Genomic DNA, 25,890 nt, shown 5'->3' with positions numbered 1-25,890 from the left:
AAAAATCCTCAGCCAAACCAATCCTGTGGCTTTGTTAATCAAAAGATTTGGGAAAAGAACAGCCTGGCTTTCCTTAATTAAGATTCCCTTCCCTTGGCAGATTAATTATCCAGAATTCATTGCAAAATTGGATCCACGGTTGGTATTGATCCAGTTAGGCTGCTAGTTTGTGCTTGCAGGGATCTGTCTGTGATCCTCTTTCTGTGGGAATTTGGGGAGGGAGGGAGCTGACTGCCAGTTATTAATAGAATTTGGAACAGTTTTTTTCCCCTAGCTGATTAAATCAAAATGCTAGACAGTTGCATTACATAATCATGTGCATCTTGGTAACAGCAGCAAATGCCACCACAAGCCCAGAGAAAAGCGTGGTAGAACTGTGGAGACAGATACCAAAGAAACTTTTTTTCTGGAGAGGTAATGTTTTTTTTTTTTTTTTTAAAAAAAAACATGCTCTGGAACAGTATGCTTAGAGATGTACAGTGAATGTTTCAAGTACCCCATGGGCTGTACTCTTACCCTAACATGATGGGTTCAAATCAAGCCCAGGAAAAGCAACACGATTGCTGGTCCCCTTTGGTGCCCAACTGAAGAGCAAATGTGATGCCAGCACTGGTGCCAGTGCTTATGAGCGCAGGCCCTGAGGCCCATTTGTGGTGGGGATGGAGCGCTAATTGGGAGCTTGTGAGGTCTGCCCCTGCTCTGCAGAAGAACAGGGAGCCTTGGCTCTCCACAAGGGGACACTGAGACTGCAGGTCAAGTCATAGGAGAGGAGCCCTGCTGCTTGCATAGATAAGAGAGGCAATACAAGGAATGTCTTCTGGCTGTGGGGCTGTCCCTGCAAAACATGAAGGTCTTTTTCCTTGTTTAAGGGACGTTGCTTACTAGTTCAGTGTGGTCAGTAATCATCATTGCTTGTTGTGTGGGGACGTGGGCCACTTGCCTTTTATAGACTGGTTACTCTGGAGAATAAAATGGGCATTGATAGTTTTGGTGTGTTTATCCCCTGATCCCCTTCAACCTTGCAAACAGTGTTTTAAAGCCTCAATGCATCCCTGTATGCTTCTTGTTTGCTTTGACTACCAGGCAAATGCTTTAGTTAAACATTTCCAGGGATGGTTTCTAATCCAGGGGCTCTCCTTTCCACGAGGCCATGTTTTCCATCAGGCCAGTTAGTTGAATAGGGTGGCTGTGGCTGTACTTATTCCGTTCTGACTGAGTGTTCACCCTCTCTCAATGATCCCTTCTCTGTTTTGTCATTTTTTTTTTTATTTTTCCTGTACTGCAGTCTTTAAACAAGCAAACAATCAGTTCCCCAAAGCTCTGAAAGATGCTTCTGATACAAGATGCACTGTAATGATTAGAGCTCTCTGCAGTATCACGAGCCGCAAATTGTGGCAGTCACAAAACCAGCTGCCTGGCTGTTTAGAGAACAGCTTTTTGCCAGGTCTCCTTCACAGTCTTGCAGAGTTTGCTGTTTAAGAAATGCTGGTTTTCCCCTTTGTGTTTAGGAATTCAGGCCTAGAAGGTAGCAGTAATTTGAGGGCCCTAACCCATGCCTACAGAGGGTTTTTGTTGGCTTGTGTGTGTGTGTTTTTTATTTTTCTTTTCCCTCCAGAAAACATTTCTGGAGCTGCAAGCACAATTAATTGCATGGCTAAGATGTTTGGTGGTTGGAATCTGTGGATGGTAAGAGCACCTCACAAATCCCTTAGCCTTCCTTCTCCTTTTTTAAGTAAGATGATTGAATAAACCAGTGTTTCAGGGACCACATCTTGTATTCAGCCTGGGCAGCCTAACCTGCTAAGTTGGTCCATGATTAATGTGATTAATAACTTATCTCCTAGGATTAATAAAGTCAAGGGAAAAGACAACTAATTTGACTGCTGGCTCCCCAGTCCATGCAAAAGAGGGGTGGATGCTTATTTCCGAACTTTAGAGATGGGTGTCAATTTAAAATTGAAACACTGGAGGCCAGTCAAGCATCTCAAATCATACTAGACAACTGTGTAGGCAGTTTGGTGCTGAGTACAATTGGGATGAATAATTCCTAGGAGGTTCCTATTTTTCTCTGAAGATTACAAAAACAGCTTAGAATTTGACAAGTGGCCTTTAGATGAATATAAAGTTGGTTGAGATGTAGCTGTAGATACCTAGGTTGCATACCTCTGGAGGTAGGTTGAAATATATTCCGTGTGTGCACAACCCAAGCATTACTCAACTCACAGGGGTGGTTTCTGGAGATTGAGGACAGATGTAGGTTCCAGGGTCACTCCACATGCTGTGATCATAAACTATTCCACATCTGGCATCTTTCATCTAAAACTAATCTGAATGGAAAGGACAAGCATGTGGATTGTATGTGACAGTGGGAATCTAGTGAAGTGATTTAGCCTCCCTTTGCTTGTAACCCTGAAAATGATCCATTGTGCTCAAGTCTGAGACTGCTCCAAAGGGTGACAAGATTTTAGTGACATAATGAAGTTGTGATCTTTCAAAATTAATACATTAGATGTCTGATAGACCTACATTACTTTTGGAGTTTTATCATTGAGATTGCAGATCTCCAGTTCGCCATCCTCTTCTGGACATGGAGCAGAAGGCGGTTGTATCACATCTGGAACTGACCAGTAATTTCTGCAGGGGAGACACCATTGTTCACTGCTTGAAATTCCCAAAACAAATTATTTTCTCTTTAAGATTCAGGCAAATATATCCTCCTTGCACCTACGTTCACTGTAGGATAGACTTGGAAACTTTCACCCATATCCAAACCAAAATAGTTTCATATTCCCTGCGGTTAAAACCTCTTCCTGCTACCACCTTGCCTGAAATTCTTTTTACTCTCAAGCCTGTGATTTTTACAATTCTGCTGTGAATTTTGCAGCTTGAGATCAGATTCCAATGTTTTGGCAACACTCCTGTCTGTGTGTGAGAGAATCCAGGCTGCAGTGTCACTAAAACCTTCTTTTACAGAAAACCTTCTTTAGAGCGAAACGGCATTTCAGTATCCCAGTTCTTCTGAAACCCACAGTGTGTTACAACTACTACAATTCAGCATATCTCTGGCTGGCTGGTGTAGAAAATTAATTTTGGTCTGAGCAGGTGCAGGCCACATAAATATATTTATTTTTTTAAACAATGCATCCGTGTGCACAGAATAAAACAAACCAGGCTGCAATGTGTAAAAGACACAGCTTTGGTCCTGAACTCATAGAAATGCTGTCAGGACAGAACTCGAAGTCCAGTCTACCAGTGTTTTATAGCTCCTTCTTCCTTTCCTCAAGGATCCTCTAGAGCCTGTCATGCCCTCTTTTCTCCAAACCATCTGTATTGTTGCTGCAGTAATCAATAGTTGCCACCAGCCTCTTCACACCACAGTCCTCCCTTCTCTCTGCCAGTCCTGTCCCTGCTCCCTATCTTCTCCCCCAGTGCCTGCTCCTGTTGTCGTATCCCCTCCCCTTGTTCCTTCTGTCCTCCATATGTTTCTACTTGCTGATTAGTACAGCTGTTTCAGTCAGCTCTTTGTCTTGTCCATTTCTTTTTCTCTATTTATTCCCTTCTCTCTGTGTCTCTGTGTATTTCTATACACTTAATGGGGACAGACGTGTGTGTGTATATATATATATATATCAAAAAAAAAATAGGAAAAATGAGCTTATCTGGTTTCCAGGAAAAGAACAAGGAAGAGAGTCTGTCAGCCTCTCCCGGGCAGAAACCCCACGTGTCCAACCATGAGAAAGCTCTGTGGCCCTTCAGCAGAAGAAGAGTTTTCAGAGCTTCTTGTGTGTGTGTCTTTTGTGAGCCCTGTGTCTGACTGATGAAAAGCTGCCCCTGCCTTTCTCCTGCCACGGGGAAGAGCGTGCAGCTGGTTGCAAAGGGCTTCTGGGCACATCAGCTGAAAAAAAATGATGCTCAAAGCTTTTAGTAGACAATGCCAAAACCTTCCCTGTGTGTTGAAGCTCACACAAAAAATTGTAGATGATACAGCTGTGGAGTAAGGGCTGCCTGCAGTACTGTTTAGATGGGAGATGCTTATTGTCAAGGGCCATCCTGTATTGTCCCCGGGAAGGACTTAGCACACTAGAGCAGGTATTCAGAAAACAGCAGCATTTCCTTCAGTGCTGCATGTACTTACCCCACTTGTCTTGAGCTTTTCCCTTGCACGTAGGGAAGGCACTACACGTGAACCTTATAGTAATGTTGGGTAAACATTTTTGGCTGTTTAATGCTGTAAACAAATAGTAAATCAAAGTGCTAACGTTGTGCCGTGTATGCCAAGCCACAGTTGTTATTATTTTTTTTTCCAGATTTGTTTACATGAAGTCTTGATCTCTGATGTGTAGGCAGAAGATGAAAGCTTACAGTATAGGGCCCTGTGCAGATCGTGACCAGACAGAAGGAGGTTTTATTGACCAGGAATGGCAGTAAACAAAGGAGGAGGTAAGTTTCACAGTGTGTTACAGGTTAACAGAGAAGGAGAGGAAAAGATTAACAAGAGTCTTTCATTTGCCTTTTTTTTTTTTTATTATGTATATTTTCATTAGAAAACAACCTTAAACACCCAGGAATAGTTTTCTAATAAACGTAAGCTCATGAAGAGCACTTGGAAGTTTCCATTCTGCGTTCAGGAGAATGACGGGACAGTAACACAGTTGACATGGTCATTCCTCTCAGTCAACCCCTCCCTTGTGGCTGATTGTTTCGGACACTGCAGCCTTCCCTTCCCCGTGCTTCCTGCCCTGAACAAAAGCACCCCCCCCCCCCCCCCCAACCCCACAGACATCTTTGTGGAAAATCTCAACGAGAGCATTTCTGCGTGGTTACACCGCTGACCCGTCTCATCCCTCAGTGGGCACGGGGATTTGTTCCAGGCCCAGCTCGGGACCCTACCAAGACCTTGGAGATCCATGCAGAAACACTGCTCTCTCTCCTGGGCAGACCCTGCAGTAGTGAAGGATCAGTCCATAGTCCTTGGGAGTGATTTCAAAGGGGGCTCGTGTGATGAGATGTCGAATTAGCCTACTGGGGACTGTGCCCATTGGGGATGACGATCCAGGGAAGTGTTCTTGCCACCCCCATTATCTATCTCCCTTTTTACTCTCAGCCTCGCTGGGGCAAAAGTCCTGAAGGGGTTGATGCATAGCTATGGGCTGGTTGTGCTTCTGGTATGAGGAAGATTTTCTCCCTAAGCCTGGCCTGCTTTGCCTGCAGAGGGTTTGTTTATAATGGAGAGCTGATGTGTATGAGCTAAAAACAGTAGGGACAAGGCCATTTTCTTTTGCTGCCATATAAATCTGACAAAGATTCTTGCTCCTCTCTCATCTGGGCGAACCTCACCCAGTTTTATCACCATCCAAAATACAAGTGCTTTGTCTTCACTGTGTTTTTGGCTCAGGTACATCATCCACTCTAGTTACCCTGAGGCTAAGAAACAAAAGATTCCCCGCGCCATTATTCCACAGCTCTACACCAGTGAAGGAAATGTTTGAAAGCGTTTGCTCTTCTGGGTCAAGAAGCTAAGCTCTGAATAAGGGTTCTGCTGGCAGCACCAGCATAGAGGGAGGTGGAGGAAGGTTTCTGTGCCTCTTAGCTCAGCAAGGAGGAGAAGGGCTGTCCATGCTCCCATCTCAAAGAGATGCTGTGCCATTTAGTAGCAATGAATCGCCCCTTTCCAAGGGAAAGCAAAGATTAGGGAAAGGGAACACAGATACTGAGACCAACTGTTATAGAACATCAATTTTTTGTCTCTGTAGTTAAGAAATAAGATCAGGTGGGTTAGGTAGAAGTCTGTCTGTCCTTCTAGGAAAAAGGACTAAACTGAACCTCTGTAATGTGCAGTGGAAAAACTTCCAGAGAAATGTGGCAAGCTAGATTTTAAAGGAAAGCTGTCTTGTAAGGAAGAGCAATAAAGAGAGCCACCGCCTTGAACTGTGAAAGGATGAGACAGGTCACTTGCGAGGGTATGCTGGGCATTTGCCATTCTTGTTACTGTTGATATCAAAACTGATAAATGTTCCTGCTGCCCAACAGTGACCTGCTAACAGCAGCCTTCTCCCTCTTGGAAAAAAAGCTTTCTTCTTGACCAGTTGCTAGTGACCATGCACAAATGATGTGCCTGACCTTCATGCAATGTTTGAGCCCACAGACGCCAGCTCACGTGGTGTAGATATGATGTAGTAGCAAGCAGGTTGTCATCCTGCCAAAGAAGGGAACAAGAGGAAGCAAAACACCTCTGAATGATGCTGGCTATCCTATCCAGAGGGAACCTGTGGTCCCCTATAGAAGGTTATGCTCTAGGAAGGCTCCTTGGTTATGAGCAGACTCAATCACTCAGACTTTCTTTTAGCAAGCAAGAAACTAATTCTGTGTGGCAAAGCACATCTTGATGCACAACATAATATATAAAGAAGCATCTCACCTTAGTACCTCTTTTCTGCTGTTATTTAATTCTTTATATCATGGGTATCAGAATCTTTTTTGTTTTCTTTCTTTTTTTTTTTTTTTCTTTTACCCAAGGTGCTTGAAAAAATGGGGTAACAATAGGAAGTAAACAAATTAAGAACAATGTGGTCAATGTAGCTTGGAAAATAATTTCTCTCTGGGTCCTGGTATCTGTCTGGAAATCCACCTCTTGTCAAACATTTTTAATGACAGGCGCTTGTGCTTTTGCATCATTGTGCTTGTTTGAGTATGGCTCAGATAAGTTTGAGGAGTCTTCAGTCTGTTTCCCACTGCTGGAGCTGAGCATCTGTTTTCCACATACTTCTGCGCTAATTAAATGCTATACAGTAATGAAGATGAACCAGAGGCAGGCCAGAGATCCCATAAAAGCATTTCACTCTTCTCTATTCTCTTTGCCTGAAGTCAAGTCATACGTAGTACTTTCCAGACAGTAACTCCCTAGCTCCTGTCAAGACTTTTTCAATACGGTTAAGCATTCTTTCAGGTTTATTTGTTTTCCTCTTTCTTTTCTTTCTGTTTGCAGCATAACGTTTATAAATATATATGTATATGTGTACATATATTTTATCTTGCAATTCCATCTCTGGAAGAGAAAACATCATTCTTTCATCAAAGGAGAAATTCACCCACTGACCTGGAGGTAATTTGAATAATGAACTAAGCTAGTTTTTGATGTTTGTGTAAACAGCACAGAAGTGTCAGATTCTGTTCTCCTTGTATCCAACATGATAGATGTGAGATCAAAGACTGCCTTCAGTAACGGCAGCATGTCAGACTTGCATTATTGAGGGAAATGTTCCTAGAGCTATCAGCTCATTGCTGTCGTATGAAAGCCAATTGATATTTTCACTGTATTTCCCTCAATGTGGAAGGGGAGGTGAAGGTCAACGCAATAAGTTCCTGCACTGATTTCTCCTCTCAGGAATCAAATTTGTCATTGTCTATCAATGAAATTAATTTGCTTGTCTGAATGCATGAAGGATGAAGCAAGACTTTAAAGCGAGTCTGTACGGAGTCCTGTGCCTGTGTCTGATTGGGGATCTCCAGGGCTGGAGTTTAGGGATAACAGAGGGAGTGAGGAGTCTGTTGGCTCAAGAATGAGAAGGAGGAGTTATAAGTTAGGTGAATAGCGAAAAGAAGGTTAGGATACCCTGCCACTAAGGCAACTGTACTGCTATCGAGTCAATTACTGCAGGCATTTTCCCTCTAAGTGCTTGACTGACAGATAATAGTAAGGGAAAGGAATAGGTTTTCTGGCTTTGCGTTCTCACAAGGAGATGTATAGGAGTCCTGGTGGATGATCCTCAGGTTGGAAATGCTAATGATGCAGCCTGCTCCTTCACTGAAGAGTAGCAGTGCTTTGCTTAGTCAAAATGAACGTTATTCTCTTGAGGAAAACAAATAAAAAGAAGTTTGAATGACTGCCCACCAGATGTGGGCAGGGTAGCCTTCAGAGCTGGAAAGTCTTCAGGATTTCCTCCATGTACAGGTGTTGGTTCTGATGTTTTACTGCTGCCAGATATAAATGCTTTGTGCAGTGTTCGGAACTGGCAAACATGACCAGTATTTTCCTTGTCTCCCCAAGTGAAAATGCAGTGGGCATTCGACACATCCATTTACTCAAAACTACGCTGCTGACTTGTTCTTTCCTTGGGTCATCCATCATGGTCAGGAAGGACGTTAACTTCTACAGCACCTTGTTCAGGGGACCACAACAGGGAACACACCTGATTTACCTGAAAAACAGCCCATCACTTCCGATATTTGAAATCAGAAACCAAGAGTTAGCTGGGTGTATAGATTTTGCTGGTATTATGGTCTTCTGTGGCAGCCAATTAACAGCAAGTACTAAGATTGGCAAAGTGAATATATATCAAAGAGGACTGAGTGACTTCTATTGAACCTGACTGTTGATACAGAATCTTAATGGTCCTAATGTTTTCTGATCACCCTTGGTGCATATGCTTGAGCCGTTGCAGGCACAGAGGAAGAGGGTCAGGACTTGGCAGCAGATATCTAGCAAGAAAGGGCATGGCAAGAATGGGAAAGCTGTGGAAGCTGGAGGCCAGCACTGATGTAACAGGTGAGAACAGCAGTGAGAACTGACGTAGAGCAAAATATCTCAGAAGAGCGTAACTAGAAGAGCATTACCAGAAAGACCTGTCAAAATAGATATAAAATCAGGAGACTAGCAGAAATCACAAGAATGAGCAGGACCACACACACACAACTTCTGATGATGGCTGAACATAGTCCTCCATCCCAAGTGGTGTTGGAGGACCACAAAGCCCAAGAACTGAGGGGTCTCCACAGTGATAGGACCTGGAATTTTTCTCCAGTGGGAGAAACAGCTGCCAAACTCAGCAAGCTTTGTTTGTCGGTGGAAGCTGATGTGGCTGCTCTGTAACGAAATACAGATAAAATTTCTTTAGGAACCTAGCAGGCAAGACTGGAGCAAAGATGTGGAGGAAGAATAGAGACCTGTAACATAGGCCCACCTCATCTCTTCTGTCTGCTAGAATCCTCTGATACACAATGTATTTTCATGTCTCAGGAGTGTACTATCTCTATTTGCACCTTTTAAAGTCCTGCATAGTAGCACAAAGGGAATGGCAAAAGGAAGTTGTAGGAGTCAAGAGAACTGTGCTATGGAAGGAAGAGATCCTCATCGATATTTCTGCCATCAATTCTTTGGGGAGTTATAAAAAAGAAAATCCCAAAGCCCAAACCCTACACTAAATTTGCACTTGTTCTCTCAGGCCGGCAGCCTAGAAGTTCATAAACTCAGAATGACCTTGTTCTGGAATAAACTGTCCTGAAAACAGTTTGCAATGGCTTCACCGAGTTTGCTTTGCTGGTGGCAGCCCTTCGGCTCCAAGCTGGCATGTGTATGAAGCTCTTTGAACAAGTTTTGACCTTCCTTTAGCCCCTCTGCCCATCAAGCCAGGTAATGACATGCTTCGTATTGCACAGAACACATACAATTGACAAGTTCATAGTGGTGTTTAAATATTAAACAATCTAGACAGGCTTTTGAGTCTTCTGCCGCTATGAAAAGGCTCAGACCATACCCATCTTTGAAATCGGGCTGCGGGATCATTTGCACAGTAAGACAGACAATAAGACTTGTATACATTGCCATGCAACAGAAGAGACCCCGAACCGCCAGCCCTAAGTGGAAAGTTTATTTCTAAGCACAATATATGGAAAAACCAAACCAACAAACCCCACAGATATAGAAAACGTTGTAGCAAATCCCTGGTCAAGTAGGACTTCATGTTGGTCACTACCCTGCACCTCACAGCTGCTTAAAATGTCATGCAATGGAGGAGAGGGCACTCGGACGACACCCTCTGCTTCGGATCAAGGAGGATCTCCAAGCAGGAGAGGGCCCGTGGGACTCCTGCTGAGTGATTCAGGCTGTAACCAGCAAAAGGGCAGTGCTGCTCACCCCCAACCACGCGCCTCGGGGACTACCTGTGGCACGCACGCACGTGACTTAGCACTTCAGCAGGCTTTACGAACGTGGATTCTCACAACACCCCTGTGAGGTAGGTACGTATTGTTATTCCCCCTTTGTGTGGGTGGGGGACTGAGCCAAACAGCCCAAGGCTACAGAGTCGGTGGCAGAGCTGGAGCGAGAGTATGCAGAGTCCTGTGTGATCAGATCACTAGGTCACACCACTCCTTCACGGCAGTTGTGCTTCTGACTTTATAAACTTTTAGCCTTTTGCCAAATTAAAGGAATTTGACTTCTCCATATTAAACAAGTGGAGGACAGGGAGGGAAACAACATTATGTCTGACAGCCTTCTCTTCATTGGTGTATGCCTCCCCCTTCCCAAAACCACCACAATTACCTGTCTCTGGGAATGAGCACAGTTTCCAGGACAGGCATGGGGGTGAGAGGCTGTTAAGTTTGCTTCCTTTGACCAGGTTTCTCTCTACTGTGGATCAGAAGCGGTTCTTCCAGAGACCATTCACTGCAACACTTTCAGTCTAGGGGTAGCTGCTTGTACAGATGATCAGAATTGCCCCTTCCCTCTCCCTTCTCCCACCAACATCTCTTCCCTCACCTCAGCCAAAAGCACTCTTTGGTAGATAATAAATAAGGTTGGTCAGATAAAGGTACAGTGGCCTCGGAAACCATGCTGTTCACATTGGTCCTCAGTAAGTCAGCTTTCTTGGCTGGTGTTTCACCTCCCACACTTTCTGCCAGAGAAGTACCTGTTCTGTTGCATTCTGATATTCAAAGGGACACTGTCAAGTAATCTAGATGAAAAAAATAACCTCCCTTAAGACGTTAACCTCCATCTTCAACGTTGCAGAATGGCTGGTATGTTCAAACCTGGAGGTTAAAGTTTGAGACCTTCCCCAGTCCAGAAACACCTGGCCCATGACAGCCTAGCTGCCGAAGGAGCCGGTGACTTGCATTTGCCATGGCTCCAGTAAAAGCTGTGAGAGGTGCTGGTACAACGACAAAGGGCAGTCAGACACAGCCATTGTGCAACGTTGCCCAGCGCTTCTGCAGAACAGATGCAGCTTGGCTGAAGTCCTTATAGTAATTTTGGGGAGGGCTGGATCCAGGCTTGATTGCTGCAGGCTCATTGTTTTGGGACTGCTGAACTGTTGCTCCTCAATTAGCTGAACTCTGTATTTTTAGGTTTCCTACTCTTACACTTGATTTGTGGCAAACCGGCTCAACCCTGTAGAGCTGGGAGTTACCCTCCATGGAGTGAGGACAATGAGCAGGAAATCAGTAACATGGATTTCTTCCTGTTGCAGATGAAAGGTGGAGAGAAGGACAGGGATGGTGAAAGGAATGGGGTGAGTAGAGAGAACGCTACATGCCCAAATGGAAAAGAACAATATCAGTAGGGAAAGAAATTTTATTTTCAAGATTGTAAGAGAATATTACAAACAATGGAGAGTAAAAAAAGCCCAAACCCTAAAAACTATTTAAAAAGTACTTGACAGTGTCCCTTTAATATCCACAAATGATTCAGCCATTGTGCATTGAAAGAGAATGTTCCTGAAGAGCAACCAGTACCTTCGTGGATATATCCCAGAGAAGGAGACTTATTAGAAGTGTTACATATTCAATCGGCAACTGTGCTCCCTCTTCAGACTAACTCTCTGTTGAACGATTGAACGGAATAGACTCTGTAATAAACAAACTGGATGTGAAAGGCTCAGCCTACATGACTGAGTGAGACTGTTACAAATTGAGCAGCAGGGATAAAGACACTGGAAAAAAAAAAGTACATCTCAGATGTATGAGTGTCTGAATCAGCAAAGTAGCAGAAACCCCCGGAGGTGGGTCAGCTTCTTGTGACTGGAGTGAAATGGAAGGAAATTAACCCGGGATGTCTGCATGGAAAATGATGTGCGTGAGTGGGACGATTTGGATGCTGGATTTGGGGTTATGAAGGCATAAATCACACTAGTACTTGTGCTTGAAACACCTGTGGAGAGTTTGTACAAAATTTGCCAGAAACGCCTATACGTCGAATAAAGGTCATGGAACGCCCTCCCCCCCCGCCCAACTCCACCCCCACAAACCCTTTGTCAGGAACGTTATGAAAAATCAGGATTTTTGTTTTGGTGAAATTTGGGTACACCTGGGTTTTGTTACATTTTCTTGGCGAGATGATTCAATCTGTAAATCACTACTGAAACGTTCCCAGCCATTTCACTTCAGAAATCCTATGGTAAATCAAACAAGGTTCCATAGTGACTCATGAACAAAACGACTCATAGCCCTGGTTAATCACAGTCTGGAAAAAAACTACTCCAAATATTTCATTCCCTTCCTTGTTTTTGTAAATCTCACACGTGTGTGTGTGTGCGTGTGTGTGTGCATGGGGTGTGTGTACAGAGCGTTACCTATTCCAGGTAATAGGGTTTGTAAGACATGCTAAACCGTCTGTTCCTCTGCTTCCCCAGAACTCTGCCTACTCAGTTTTTAGTCTGTATTGCACTTGTTTTGTTGTTGTTTTTTTTTTCTTTTTTTCTTTTTTTTTGTGATTTGTGTTTTTTTGTTTGTTTGTTTGTTTTGTTTTTGTATTTTTTTTAAACTGGCTGGAAAACATTAACCTCTTTAGCATGAGTGTGCAGCTTTCCCTCCACCTGCTTTTTCCTCAGCTGGCCAGGTGCCGCCTCTTATATCTTGTGCAGTTACCGAAAAAGAAAAGAAGGAACAGAAGAAGAAGAAAGAAAAAAAAAAAAAAAAAGGAAGAGAAAGAAAAAGGCACACCATGCTCCTCTGCGTTATGAGTTCTTTGTCTCCTCCGCTCCGTGTTAAGGCCTCCTGAATTCCTCGGCTCAGACCGTCGTGACCCTCATGACGAGCTCTCTGTTACTACTAGACTGACTCCTCTGTTCGTGAGGCCTCAGGTGGCTGAGTATATGCAGGATGGTGTAAGCACAGTGGTGGTCAGAGAGGGTGCCTGTGGCTTGGCCGGCAGCCCGGGCCCCGCTGTCGGCTGGAGCGGAGTTAGTGGCTGTACCACCAGTGGAGGACGAGTGGGTGGTTTGGGAGGAGGGGCGCTGATTTGTCCTGGTCCCTGTTTTTTGCTCCTCCATGTCCTTTGTTTTGTCATAGTTCAGCACTTTCCACTGCTGATTGACCGCCTGCCACCGTTTAAAAATCCGGTAAACCGAGGGCCCTTCGTGTATTATTAGACCTGGAGGGAAGGGGGAAAGAAATAAACATAAAACAGAACAAAACTTTAGAAAGAACCATAAGCCTACCCCAGCATCGTGCCCTCTAGCTAGCTGGTTAGCTCAGTTCTCCCTTCGCCAGTGTATATTCAGTGATAAATCATGTTTTTAATTACTGACTGGCAGAGCACCGGTGCTCCTGCTCGGCTGGATCCCTTTTCCCTTGAATTAAAAGGATTACAGCTTTATCTCAGCAATCAATAAACAGGTCTTAAATGCAGCAGAGTGAGTTATGCTCCTACAGCAAAACCAGTGTCTGTTTACCAATAAACGCCCGAGGTTTATCTATCGCTGGGCTAGTTTTGCACGCTGCGTAGGCATGATTCACCGAGCTAGCGGCGTGTGCTTGGAGGGGGTGTAGCTGGAGCTGACGTGCCGGTGACGTCTGCTGCACCAACGTCACGAGCGGGCACAGACCACATCTCCCCACACGCGCAGCAGCAGCAGAGCAGGCACGCACATGGGGGCCCGAGACGGCAATGAAACACAACAAGGGGCAGCCTGTACCTGTAAGCGGTTTGTCATCCTGTGCAAACGTTTGCTCGTTGGCAAACCAGGTACCTCATCGTAGGTTAGTGCTTCCAAGGGGAGAAAACAGCACGCTTGAAAGAAAGTGCGGATGAGCTCACAGAGTGTCTGCTCTGAGTACGCAGAGAATGCGTCTGTGCTGTCACCCGTCTGCATCTAGCAGAGCTGATATCGCTGGGGTGGCAGCCAGGCTTTGGGACACTTGCTTTCTAGTGGTCTTCGCATTTGGAAGGGAATGAGCAGCTCAGGCCCTTCCACCTAGCAGTTAGCTCACCTCCCAGAGCTCTCTGTCATCCTCCCCACACTTGAAAGAGGGCTGGAAGGACTAGATAATGGTCGAAGTTGTTTTGAAGATGACATTATTTGACTATTAAGCTTTGTTATTTTCAAGCTACCAGGCTTTGGCCCTTTGAATGCAATGGAAACAGCAGCACCTGCAGCGCTGTGTTGTTCTTACCCACTGAGGCTGAGCGAAGCTGCTACTTCTCATGTAGACTGGCTTAGCTGACACACTGTAATATAATTAATAAGCTTTAATGGAGAATGGGATTTATGCAGAATGAGAGGGTCTGGGTGCCCTGGTTTTGCAGCAGTCTGTCTGTTAGGAAAGTGTCTTTGAGTCCCACGTAACTGAAGCCAGACCAGCAGAAAGGGCATGTACTTGTTGAGTTAGCACACAAATAATTTATTTTTTCTTAATAGTGATGGCTTCACCATTCTTGGTCAGCATCAGGATTATTAGAAACATTTCCAGGAAGAGCAGCTCTCTTGCCTACTTGTTCCAGGAGTATAAATACAAATGTGAAAATGGGGAGGTTGCCTTGACCAGTGAGGGGTGATGATGATCAGCACAGAATAAAGTGGTTTACTGCTATTTCTGATGAATCAAATGCTAGGGCTTTACCCTCCACCCAACTTTTCCAGACTGTTCTAGTTTCTGATGACAGCTGACTACTGGAGTAAACCTGTTCTGTACAAAAAAATAACAAAAAAAAATAATCTGAAGGTCATCCTACACTTAGGGCTGACCTCCCCTTTACTCACTGATGGAGTGCAGCCACCTAGTTTCTCAGCCACCTAGTTTCTATATTTGATTTTACTGAACGTAAGTTCCAGGTTCACTACAATCCGAGTTTCTAGCCTTTCTGATTCTAAGCATAATTAGAAACCTTGCTGACTCGATCACAGATTAGCTTCAGGGAGACTCTCACATTCATCTTAATATGGTGCTGAGTCTCCTTACTGGCTGCTGAAGAAATTCTATGAGTTGAAGTATTCAAGCCTGGCTATTCTGGGACAGGGAATATAGGTAGGTACTAAAACAGGCTTATAGTACAAGAGAGATTTCTATTCCAGTTCCAATAGATCACTGCAGGTGATCTATTGCAGGTGTAGTCTATATGCAGGTGTAGTCCTGTAGTGATGTCCGTTTGTCATAGCCTGATGTCATCACAGAAAAATTTGTTTTTTCCTCCCAGCTTTGGAACGTGGTTGAGAGTTCTGACATCTGATCAAAGCATGACCATAAAAAGCGGGACTTAGGGAAAGCCTACAGATCCAGCCAAGGAGACAGCTTTGAAGCAGGCCTAAAGTGGATTGGTCCAAGGCAAGGGACATTAGACACATATTTAAATGAGCTGTCTGATCTGTAATGAATGAAATTCCAGTCTGATCAATGACAGAGCCAATGTTTCTTTGAGACCTCTTTAAGCCTTGGATAAAAGAACCAAAATCAAATATTTTCTCCTTGGCTGTAGAACATCCTCCATAGAATCAAATCCATTCTCCGAAGTATTAAACACTGAGCCAGGATTGTAAATCTATTCTTAATTACCTTATCACAAATATTTAATGCACAGCCTGATTCAAGAGGGCTGTTTATAAAATTCTTGTTTGTTTGCCTTCTAATTATAAATGTTTATGATCTTATGCAATTAACTGTGTGATGCTGATGGATGGGTTGCTGAGTCAACTGAGCACCTGTTTTCTTAGATAATTTTGGTTTCAAAATATTTATAAAAGTACAAAATAACTTGTTTCCCTCTGTATTTACGGGGCTCTAAATTACTTATCGATTTCCCATTGTCAAGCTCAGAAAGCTGTAAAATTAAAAAGGAACCAAGCAGAGGGGTGGGCAGGGAGGTGGAAGTAACAGTGATTCATTTGCAACAGTGAATGCTAAGATTAAACAAGAGTCCATCAGTTTATATCAACCTGCAGGAAGCTTAATGCTCCCATTGAAACAAATTTTGTCTGCCTGAGTTAAATTAGGATTGGAATTCCTATGTTCAGCTGTGTGTACTCCCTTCCAGAAACACCCCTCCCTCAAGGTTCAATCTGGTTAACAGAGCTGAATCTTTTCAATTTAAGGCCAGACGTAAGTGGAAAATCCTTCAGGAAGAACTGTATGCAACTGGAAGCAACCAGCTAGAAGCAATTTTTCCGTAAGCCAAATCCTCTATCTGTAGGGAAAATAGCAGGTTGGTGTGAACTTCTCCCTTTCTGAACTTCCCTTCTTTCAACTAGGGCTTTAAACTATAGTTGATGGAGGAGGGAAACCTCAGTCCATCCCACTCCTAATCCTGTACCTAAAGGGGACCTACAGGAAAGCTGGGGAGGTGTCCCTGCCCATGGCAGGGGGTTGGAATTGGATGATCTTTAAAGTCCCTTCCAACCCAACAATTCTATAATTCTATGAACTCAGAAATGTCTATATGAGAATTTTAGAGGTATTGCCAGTAGCATCCTAATCCTTTTCCACTCCTCCCAAGTTTATCTTTCCCTTTTCTGCTCCACAAAATCTGTTCTCAACACATCCTATGCGAAAGACGGCCTCTTCAGAAGGAAAATCTCTGTGAGTTTCACACAAATCCATGTTGGTCCAGATTGTTGCCTGGTGCATGAAATCCCTTTTTGTGGTGGTGGTGGAATGAAGCTTCTAGCGAACATGGGCACTGAAGATGTGCTGTTCTCATTCCCATTTTCTCATGCAGAGACCTGACTGGTGTCTCCGCATTTTTTTTTTCCCCAGATGATCAAGTTGCAGTCTGGAACAGGGCTAGCACTGGTGAAAGCAATTTAATTTCCATGTTCTACTGATCGCCACAGCTAACCCTGAGCTTCTGCATGCTTAACATGCAAGATTTGAGAAGGGGAATGTGACCATGGCGAGTACCGTGGCCCAGAGGTAAGGCTGATCACTGTAGGGTTTCTCTGAGCCTTGCAATACCTGCCCACATCATGATCCATGGGGGCAGCCTTTGTGCAAGTAAGAAAAATCATGGTGCTGAGGGAGGGCACACGAACTGTGTGCAGGTGGCCCTTTGTCTTCTGGGGTTAGCTGGGACAGAGGAGCATGGCCATCAGTGGGCCTGTGACAAGACTGGTCAAGAGAGAGGCCCTCAGTAGCCAGAGGGGCTGCTGGCAGAGCACGGGCATAAAATAGATGTGAAGAGACCTGGGTTAGTGCCTCTGGATGGGCAAGGGGGCGTCAGCTCAGGTACCACCATCCCGTGAGATTAACCTGAGTGGCTGTGAGCCTTCAATTTAAAAGAGCCTTGGAGCAGCAGCTTCCCAGAAATGATAAGCAGTCACCCTGTGCACATTGTCAGCCTCTACCACCAAGCAATCTTTTCTCCAGGACGTTCAGCTTCTAATTAACCTTCCTCTCATTTCAACGCTCGCTGTGCATTTTCTTGAAAGACAGGTAAATTCTTGGGGCAGGAACTGTTTCTCCTGTTTGCCACTGAGAAACCATGAAGACAAGGTTTCTGCAGACGGTGCCGTACTTTACCCTTGTGCTGTCACTCATCTACAGGAACAAAAATCACAGCTCGTTCTAGCCAGTTTCTCTCTCCTGCTTCTCATAAAGCCCCTGCCCTGCGGTGTGAGCATAGGGCATGGGCTTTATGAAAAGGTGGAAACCCCGTTTCCACCATCAGCAGCTCTTCTGCCCTTCGGTTTCTTTACAAAATGCGGTTTCACCTCAGCCAGAGAGCTGCCATGCTTTTGCCGGTTTCAGTTCCTTTCATTGCTGGGTGTCAGGGGAAGATTATAGCAGCTGTGATCAAAGGTTAATATTTGCATCCACAGCAGCGATGGCTCAGGCCAAGGCAAACCAATCCTCCTGGGAGATAAAGCTTTTATTGCCGGGCTTTCCCTCTGTTGACATCATTGCATACACTAACCCTTCACTCCCTTTCCCTGCGTTCTTTCATCTTTCGTGGCAATTTCGAATTCCCCCACCTTTGTTTCCAAAGCTCCTGCAGCTCAGCCTTCACTTATCTCTTTGCCTTTATCTCATCCTACACGCTCCATCCTTATCCTCCTTTTATCTTCCCCTAATAGCAGTAAAGTGGCTGTACTAGTTCAGAGAAGGGGTCTGGCGATGGTAGCATCCTGCCTCCAGCAGTGGCCAACCACACAAGGAGTGGTGTAAAAACAAAGCCAGGAGAGTGTCTTTTCCCTGATGGGCTCTGTGGGGACATGCCCAGCCACAGATGGTCTCTTTAGGCTCAGTTATGTTCCCTCATTATAGGTTTCTAGTGTGCTACAGTAAAGTGCACTGACTTTTGCTCTGAGCTCTGCATTTGCTCAAGTTAGGCTGGCCCCCCACCCCCCAAATTCTCGTAGTCTCCATGAGATAGCTCCATTCCAAAAAGCGCTTTAGAAATTGCAATGAATCTCTGCCTCCTGTCAACTTCACAAGTTCGTGGTACACGGGAGATGAGTCACCAAGCTCCCAGTGGACCCTTCCAGTCCCTATTACTTTTCAGTGCAATCCCCTGTATTTTATCCCTCATTAATGGTGCAAGAGAGCCCTTGGTGATAAACCTGGAAAAAAGAGCCAGAGGGACCTTTCCCTGGAAATACGGGCTGGGAAAGGGGCATCTAGTATCTGTTATCTACATTGAGTCAGGGGCCGTTCCAGCTGAATCTGACAAGTTCTTTAAACAACCTAACATCCTTAAAGCCCCAAGGGCCAAGACTCAAAGCTGCAGAGCTGTGCTCAGCAGGCAGTGGGGAAGCGGGCAACCCAGAGAGTGGGGAGAGGTACATTTATCCTTGAAAGTAATGTCGTGGCATCAGTGGGACTCCGCACTTGGGTGGATTTGGGATGGGAGATGTAAATATCAGAGTTCACCACATGGGGAATCAAGTCATTTCTGCCCTCTCCTCATTCCTGTTCATCGTCTCCAGAATCTCTTCAGTTCGTCCCCCCTTTTCTGCAAGCAAGGTCCCGAAGAGGGTGCAGTCCTCAGAGCAAAGGTGCAGAATAATAACGTAACCCTGCCTTCCTTTCAGTACCCTGACAAAACAAACTGATGTCTTGTCACAGCATCGCTGTCCTTGGCAGTGTGACTGCCTGGCCCAGCTTGTGTTTGGGATTTTGATTTCTCCTTCCTAAGGGTAGCGCTTTGCACTTCTCTTTATTAAATTTCATCTTGTTGATTTCTCCAATTTGGCAAGATCATTTCAAATTCTGATCTGATCCTCCAGAGTGCTTGCAGCCTTTCCAAGCCTGGTGTCATCTGCAAATTTTATAACAGCACTTTCTATTTCATTATCTAAGCCATTAATAAAAATAATGAAGAGAGCAGAGTCCAAAACAGTCCTAATTGAAACGTGTTTCCAGTTTATAGTACACTGACAACTACTATAAAAGCAGCTTTTCAATTGGTTGTACATCTGCTTTACAGTTTTTCATTTTAAATCACATTTCTCTGTTTTATTTAGGGGAATCTGAAGGGAAAACATCTAAAGTGTTGCTCAGGTCATGGGATATCAAACCACTGCTTCCTCCTTAGCCACCGGGAGAGTTATCCTCCCAAATTAGATGTGGTTATACTCTCTTCCTCATCAACTGATCAGTTAATGATTTCTTCCAGTATCTTTCTATGAATCAGTTAAACCGATTTGCCCTTTACTTCCATGATTTTCTGTTCACACCTTCTTTAATGATAGAGATTATATTTAAAGCTAGGTACTTTGCTTGCATTTCCCCAGCTGCCTGGCACCTCCTGCATTCTCCCTGAGTTCGTGAGGATAAAATGCTCACAGGTCAAAGATTGCTCCTGCGGCTTCCTCTGAAGTTCATTAGGACGAGCTGACAAGGACACAGCAAACTCATCTAAATGTTTTTGAGTCTGTTCTTTTCTGATTCTGCCCTGGGCTCCTTTCTCCTCATTAAAATTATTTTAGTTAAGTTTTGAAGACTGAGACAAAGGCAACATTTAATGTTTGGCCTTTTTTATATCAAATATTATTTGAGCTCTTAGATTTGTCTTAGCATAAGCTTACGGACCCATTTCTTGCCGTTGTTTCTCTCTGAACGGTCATCCTGAGGCTCAGGTCTGACTGCTCCCCATGGCTATGTGATTCCTAGAGACTCGCCATTAGTTGCAGGCTCTTCTCTCTCTCTGCCTTTTTGTGTTTTCAGCTTCTGATTTTGGGTCCTCAAAGAGCTCCTGATGCAGCCTCAGTGCTCTCTTCCCACGCTTCTGAGCCTTCCCCTGCACAGGCACAGTTTGCTGTTGTGCCTTTAGTATCATCCCTTTTGGCAACTGCGAGCTGTTCACAGCTCTTTTATCCTTCAGATTCTCTTCCCAAGAGACACTCCCTGCTCTGGTCCCCTGAGGCTGCTGCCGCTGCTTTTCTGGAGTCCATTATCCTCACATCATAGATTTCTTCAGCTCAGGAATGCTTTCATCGCACAGTCACTTTTCGCACAAACTGCTGCTACATTCAGATTTTCAGGGATTCTTTGCTTTCAGGCAAAATCCAGTATGAAGGATAGATTCCTTCATAACTCTCATCTCTGTTTTCCAAAATGTAAATTTTGTCCACAGCATGTTTCAAGAGCTTAGTGGACATTCTACTCTGAATACAGGAGATGTCCAGGTAATGGATGACCTGGGACCTCTGGTGCCATGTTTTAGACATTTCTGGTAGTTGCAAGGCACCGGCCCAGTGAGCAGAATACTTCTAGTCCACAGGATGTCTAGCAAAGGTGTGCTTTGAATATTGCTGGAACTACGTAAGGAGGGTGTGCAAGCTGGGGAATGTCCGGTATTGAAAGATACACAGCATACACTGAAAACGTATTCATAAAGATTTGAGGCTGGGTGAATGCTTACCGTATGGGAAAAAAAAAACTGATTATAATCAGGCATTTTATTATCAGTCATTCTCCATGCACATTTTTTAATACCTAGAGAACTGATTAAATATGCACAAGGCTGAGCTGTGCTTTGGCTGAGCAGAACTGGGGGTGGCTGCATGGCCAGGCCCTGTTCGCTGCTGTCAGTCACTCGACATCACGGAGCCCGTGGGCCTGGGGAAAAAAATTCTCCTTCTTCTCCCCATCACCCTTTAAGTGTATTTGCTGTACTGCGCGTCTCATGCTTGGCTCCCTGCAGGTCACGCAGGCCACGGCTCTGGCAAAACTGAACCAGAGCCCCTCAAGGAGTGAGGCCCCCGTGGCCAGAACTGTTTCTGGGCAGAGTATGGTATGTGGCATGTGTTGCTCCACCAGTGTATGCAGACAAGCTGCTCGCAGCTCTCTCAGTGAGGTATTTTCTGCAGGTATGGACTCTTCCCTTTCCAGTCACTGGCAGCACAACCAGGCTGCCCCCCAAGTCTTCAGTTGCTGAGGAACCAGCAAACCTTGTGCTTGGTACGGCTTGGCTCCTCTCGTGCAAGCCGGGGTTCAAGGACAGCTCTGCCTCAACGCTTCCTCATCCCCAGGTGGGCCAGGACACCCCGCAAAGGCAGCAGGAGCCCTTCTCCTTCCCTGCCTCCTCCGCTCCATCTGGCAGAGCAACGGGAGCAGCAGGCCCCATCTGAGCGGGCGGTTACGCTAGGCCCCAGGCTCTGCACAGCCATTAACGCCACCCCCAGACTCAGCAAGAGCCCTGCTGGGTGGGAGAAGGATCCAGCACGCTGGCATCTCAGAAGGTCACCGCAGTTGCTGTTGCACCAGGTGAGCGATCGTGGCAGACCTGGCCCCATGCCGTGCTGGGGCAGAGCCATTTCCTCCTTCCCTCCTGGAGAGGAGGCAGCTCTTTTATTAAATCCGCCCGAGGCACTGATGGGAGGGCTCGGCATGACAGCTGGGAGAGTTTCTCCTCCAGGCAGCACTGTGATTTTGCAGGATGCTGCCGAGCTGTACAGCAAGAGACAATTTCCAGGTCGTGACACTGCAACGTGTCGTGTTTGTGTGGTGCCTTTCAGACATGTACGCAGCAGCGAGTCCTATGCACAGGGGATGCTACAGGTTCCCCTCAGAAGCAGGAGCAACCCGTCCCACGCGCACAGCATTTGTAGCTGCAGGAGGAACACTTTATCCATTGGGACGAACGGAGAGAACAGGTAGGGACTGCCTGTTGTGGGGCTTGTGGAGCTGGTGGGAGCTGAGGTCAATATGTTGTAGGAGCAGCACAGAGCTTTTATGGCTGCCAGGTAGACGCCAGCTTCTCTGAGAGGTACTACCTCCATCCCAGGCAGCCATCCTCCGTCATGTCCACTGCCCAGCCTTGTGTTCCTCTACAACACGTGGGCTGGTCCCTCTTGGGCTGAGCTGGTAAGGCCCAAAATGAGGAAAGGCTGGCAAAATTTAGGAGCTAGTGGAAGGTGTCCAAAGGACAGGAAATTCCTTTTCACTTAGCACTCCCCACATGGTTTGTTTGCAATGGGAAAACAACATCGGTTGTCTGCAGGATGCCATCTGTGGCAGAGGAGCTGGGCTGACCCCGGGAACCACACACAGCAGCACCAGCGCTCTAGAAATGCCACAGCATTTTCAGCTCTAAGTAAATGAGCTACCAACCTCCACAACTTTCTCCTGCCCTGCCCAGACTAGCACTTCTACTCCCTGACTCAAAACCCGGACAAAACAAACAAACAAAACAAGAAATAACAGCAAAAAATGGGGAAAATAAAACTCTACATAATCCTCACTTAGGAAATAGACAAACCATAAACAAAAGCACTCCGGTAAGCTCAGCTGGCTGTGGACAGCTACAGCAAAATGGATGTTGTGCCCTTAAGGGCTCTTGTACTCCTGTGGTATTTAATTCACAGCACACGATAAAGCAGGGGATTAAAGGGCAGTCTCTAGCTATGCAGGCAGCAAAAAAAAAAACCCAAACCACTGTGACTCTTCTAGGAAAAAGCAAATAAATAAATAAATAAAGACTGGAGCTCCACCAGCAGGACACTCCTGCTCCTAAATCATACATCTCCAGCAGCATTCCTCACTTGTGAGTCTACCCATAACTGTGCCAGTACAGGAGGGATGGAGCTTAGAGGCATTACCCATACATCCCCCTGCTCTCTTAAAATTTCTCCTCCTTGCTTCATAGCTAGGATTTTATGGACCCTTTTGGTACCTTTTTTCTTCCCAGATTTAAAATGGAGGGGATAGCAATACCCCACATCTTGAAAGGACATTGTGCACACGACAGATACTATTAGATCTTTAAAAGAGGGGAGTAGAAAATTATTTCAAACTTAATCGAACAGAGCGCTGGCCAAATGCACACCCTGGTCTCCTGGTGATTTTATGGGTCTCTTACATCTTCAGGCTTCCAGACATTCCCTTATCAGAAGTCCAAGGAGGTGGATGCTACCTTTGTGCCACAGTGGTCAGTCCTCCAGGTCAGGGTCTTGAACCTTTTTATCCTATACCTAAAGTTGCTTTGACCAAGGTGTTGCCTTTGCAGTCATGCTGTATCCTTAGACATTCCTGGGACATTTCTTTAATGGCAAAGCTGAGCAACAGCACTGTTTTACGTAGGGCTCTGAAATCTGGCTTCACACCAGCTTGGAGCAAGACTTGAAAAAGTCATGCTGTCCCCCAGAATGGAAGTATACATACATGTTTTCAGACAGATGAGAATGTTTCATTTAGACTTGATTTTTTTTTTTTTGTTATGTATTCCAATTCTGATGCTGAATTTAAAATACTCAGCATGAGCAGTCATCTCTAAATGCCAAATCAAAACGCTTTGTTCGGTAATGATCAAAATAGGACATTTGCTTATTGAAGGCAGAACTAATGCCTCCCTCTCTATTTTTAATAGGAAATGAAATTCTGTAAGGGAAAGTGGGTATGATTTCACTGTGTTTTTTTTTTTTTTTTTCCTAAGGGATGCACGATCAAGATCTCTTGCGACTACTTCAGCCACCAAAGCACTCTTCCACTAACTATTTGGAACTAAGGAAGGAGATAGGAGCCAAGAGGGCAAGGGCCAGGTCTATTATTTCATTGCATTGTCATACGGTTATTGTGGATCCAGCTCTGCCTCTGGGCAGACAGACTCAGGCTGTGACTGTCACCAGTGGGTTTTGCTTCGGGAAGAAAAGCACTGCTTCAGGGAGCAACTTCCAGGCTGAATAAGCTTAGCAAACCCAAGACTTTTTCCTATTAGTAAGGAAAACCAGCAGTGCTTGACCTGAAATCACCTGTGGGCCTGTTTGCAGTATTTTTGTCACTGAGCTGCTGTGTCTGGGTCTGAAAGATGGCTATGTTGGTAAGGTACCCAACCCTCAGGAGAAGAACTAATTAGTCACTACTTTAAGAAGTGATCCCAGGGCTGGGTTAATGCGGCTTCATGTTGATCTCTTCTTACCTCTGTTTTGGCTCCCTAAAGAGCTGGGAACAGACCTCATCCATTCTGCACAAGGGTTGACCCCACTATGGTCCCCCATCTTTGACTAGAGTTGACTTGCTGTGGCTACAATGGCCTGCCATGGACTACAGCCTCTCACCTCCAGGAGTAACGTATGCTGGGATGGAGGCTGTGGTAGGAGCAGAAAACAGCCAGAAAAGCATAGTCTGGCACAGATCTGAGGACTTCTTCCATCCTTACTACACAGCACAATTCATGCAGCTGGTGCAGGAGGTCCTGCCAGCTGCCTGTGAGGGAATCTCCTGCTGTGGTGTAGAAGCTATGGCAGGCAGGTGTGTGCTTCTGCCTCTGCCCACGGATGGGAACTTAACCCAGTGACATCAGGCACTTGATGCCAGCAAACGATCCAGTGAGAGGGCAGCGACATTCTGATTATAACATATCACCCTCTGAAGCACAGGATGCAGTTCACGAGGCAGAAGGACTTCTTTTCCCCCTTAGAAAAATGTTAATTATGTTGCCCTCGCTAAATGCTAAACACATTGATCCACTGGAGCAGAGAGCACCATATGGTTATTTGTGACAAAATACATCTCCAGAGCCCTGTTGCAACAGTGGAGAACTGTATGAAGATAGATGTGGTGAAGGACTGTGGAGCTGAAAGGACACAGGTGAAAGGCCAGGTGCTGCTATGATGGTGCTGGAGGCCAAGGCCCTGCCCTGAAAAAGAGGAGGGAGCTCAGAACCAGGTCCAAGCCCCGTGGCTCTTTGCTCAGCAGTGACATGCTCGCTTTACAGAGAGCTGCCAGAGCTGCACTGGAGTTTAGGACGAGCGTTGAGCCTCTGCAGAAATGCCCCCTGGTGAAAGCAGCACACATGCACGCACGCTGGCTGGCCCGCTCTGCTCTCTTATTGAATAATCAATGCAGCATTAGATAAAAATAGGTCCCATCTTTCAGGAACGGAGGGGTGGCATGTCTCGGCTTTGCCGAGCATCCTCTGTTCCTGGATAGCGGCCAAGAAGTCGGTCGGCACAGATCAGCTGTGCGGCTCCGCTTCTGGTGCTGCTGGCCCAGGTACAGGGCCCTGGCTGACTGGTGTTGAGGGACGGTCCCTGCCCATCTGGATCGAGAGCCCCACCACACGCCCCGTGGGGACTGCTCCTGTCTCCACACTCCCCTTTACAGCTGATAAATCAATGATTTGCTGAGAGATTTTTTGAGCATGCACATTGTGGCCAAATGTACGCAAACCCAAGATTCACGGTATAAAAAGGGGAGCGAGCTGCTTGTCTTTTTCCCAACCGCCTGCTCTGCTGACAGGGCCTGGATCTGGTCACTCCAGTTAGCTCCTTGTAGCTCCAAGGAAAACTGGAGGAAGGATGTTAATCTGGGGAATGAGAGCGGGAAAAAGTGTGGGGTAGAAGGTGATGAGGAAGAAGAACCTGGTTACAAAATTTGAGGGGCAGCTTCCATCCACGTTTCCCAAACAGGCGTGTTGCTTATCCCTGACTGTCCAGCCAGCAAGACCCCGTGAGCTGCCAGATC

The 25,890-nt window shown here is 45.6% G+C and overlaps 1 protein-coding gene across 3 annotated transcripts in view; it reads right to left on the bottom strand.

The window, feature by feature from the left end:
* Window positions 1–11,334: 11,334 nt before the first annotated feature.
* The window catches only part of MARCHF4 (membrane associated ring-CH-type finger 4), an 89,842-nt gene continuing 75,286 nt past the window's right edge, over window positions 11,335–25,890 (bottom strand). For all 3 annotated transcript variants that reach the window (XM_083840971.1, XM_083840970.1, XM_083840972.1), the window contains one exon: window positions 11,335–13,147. In XM_083840971.1, coding sequence (XP_083697097.1) covers window positions 12,786–13,147 — 362 coding nt within the window. In that variant the 3' untranslated portion in view covers window positions 11,335–12,785. The remainder of the gene's footprint in view (window positions 13,148–25,890) is intronic.

This window comes from Anser anser (assembly GCF_964211835.1).
Source record: "Anser anser genome assembly, chromosome: 6".
In the NCBI taxonomy this organism is placed as follows: domain Eukaryota; kingdom Metazoa; phylum Chordata; class Aves; order Anseriformes; family Anatidae; genus Anser; species Anser anser.
This window is presented reverse-complemented; position numbering and strand designations above follow the sequence as displayed.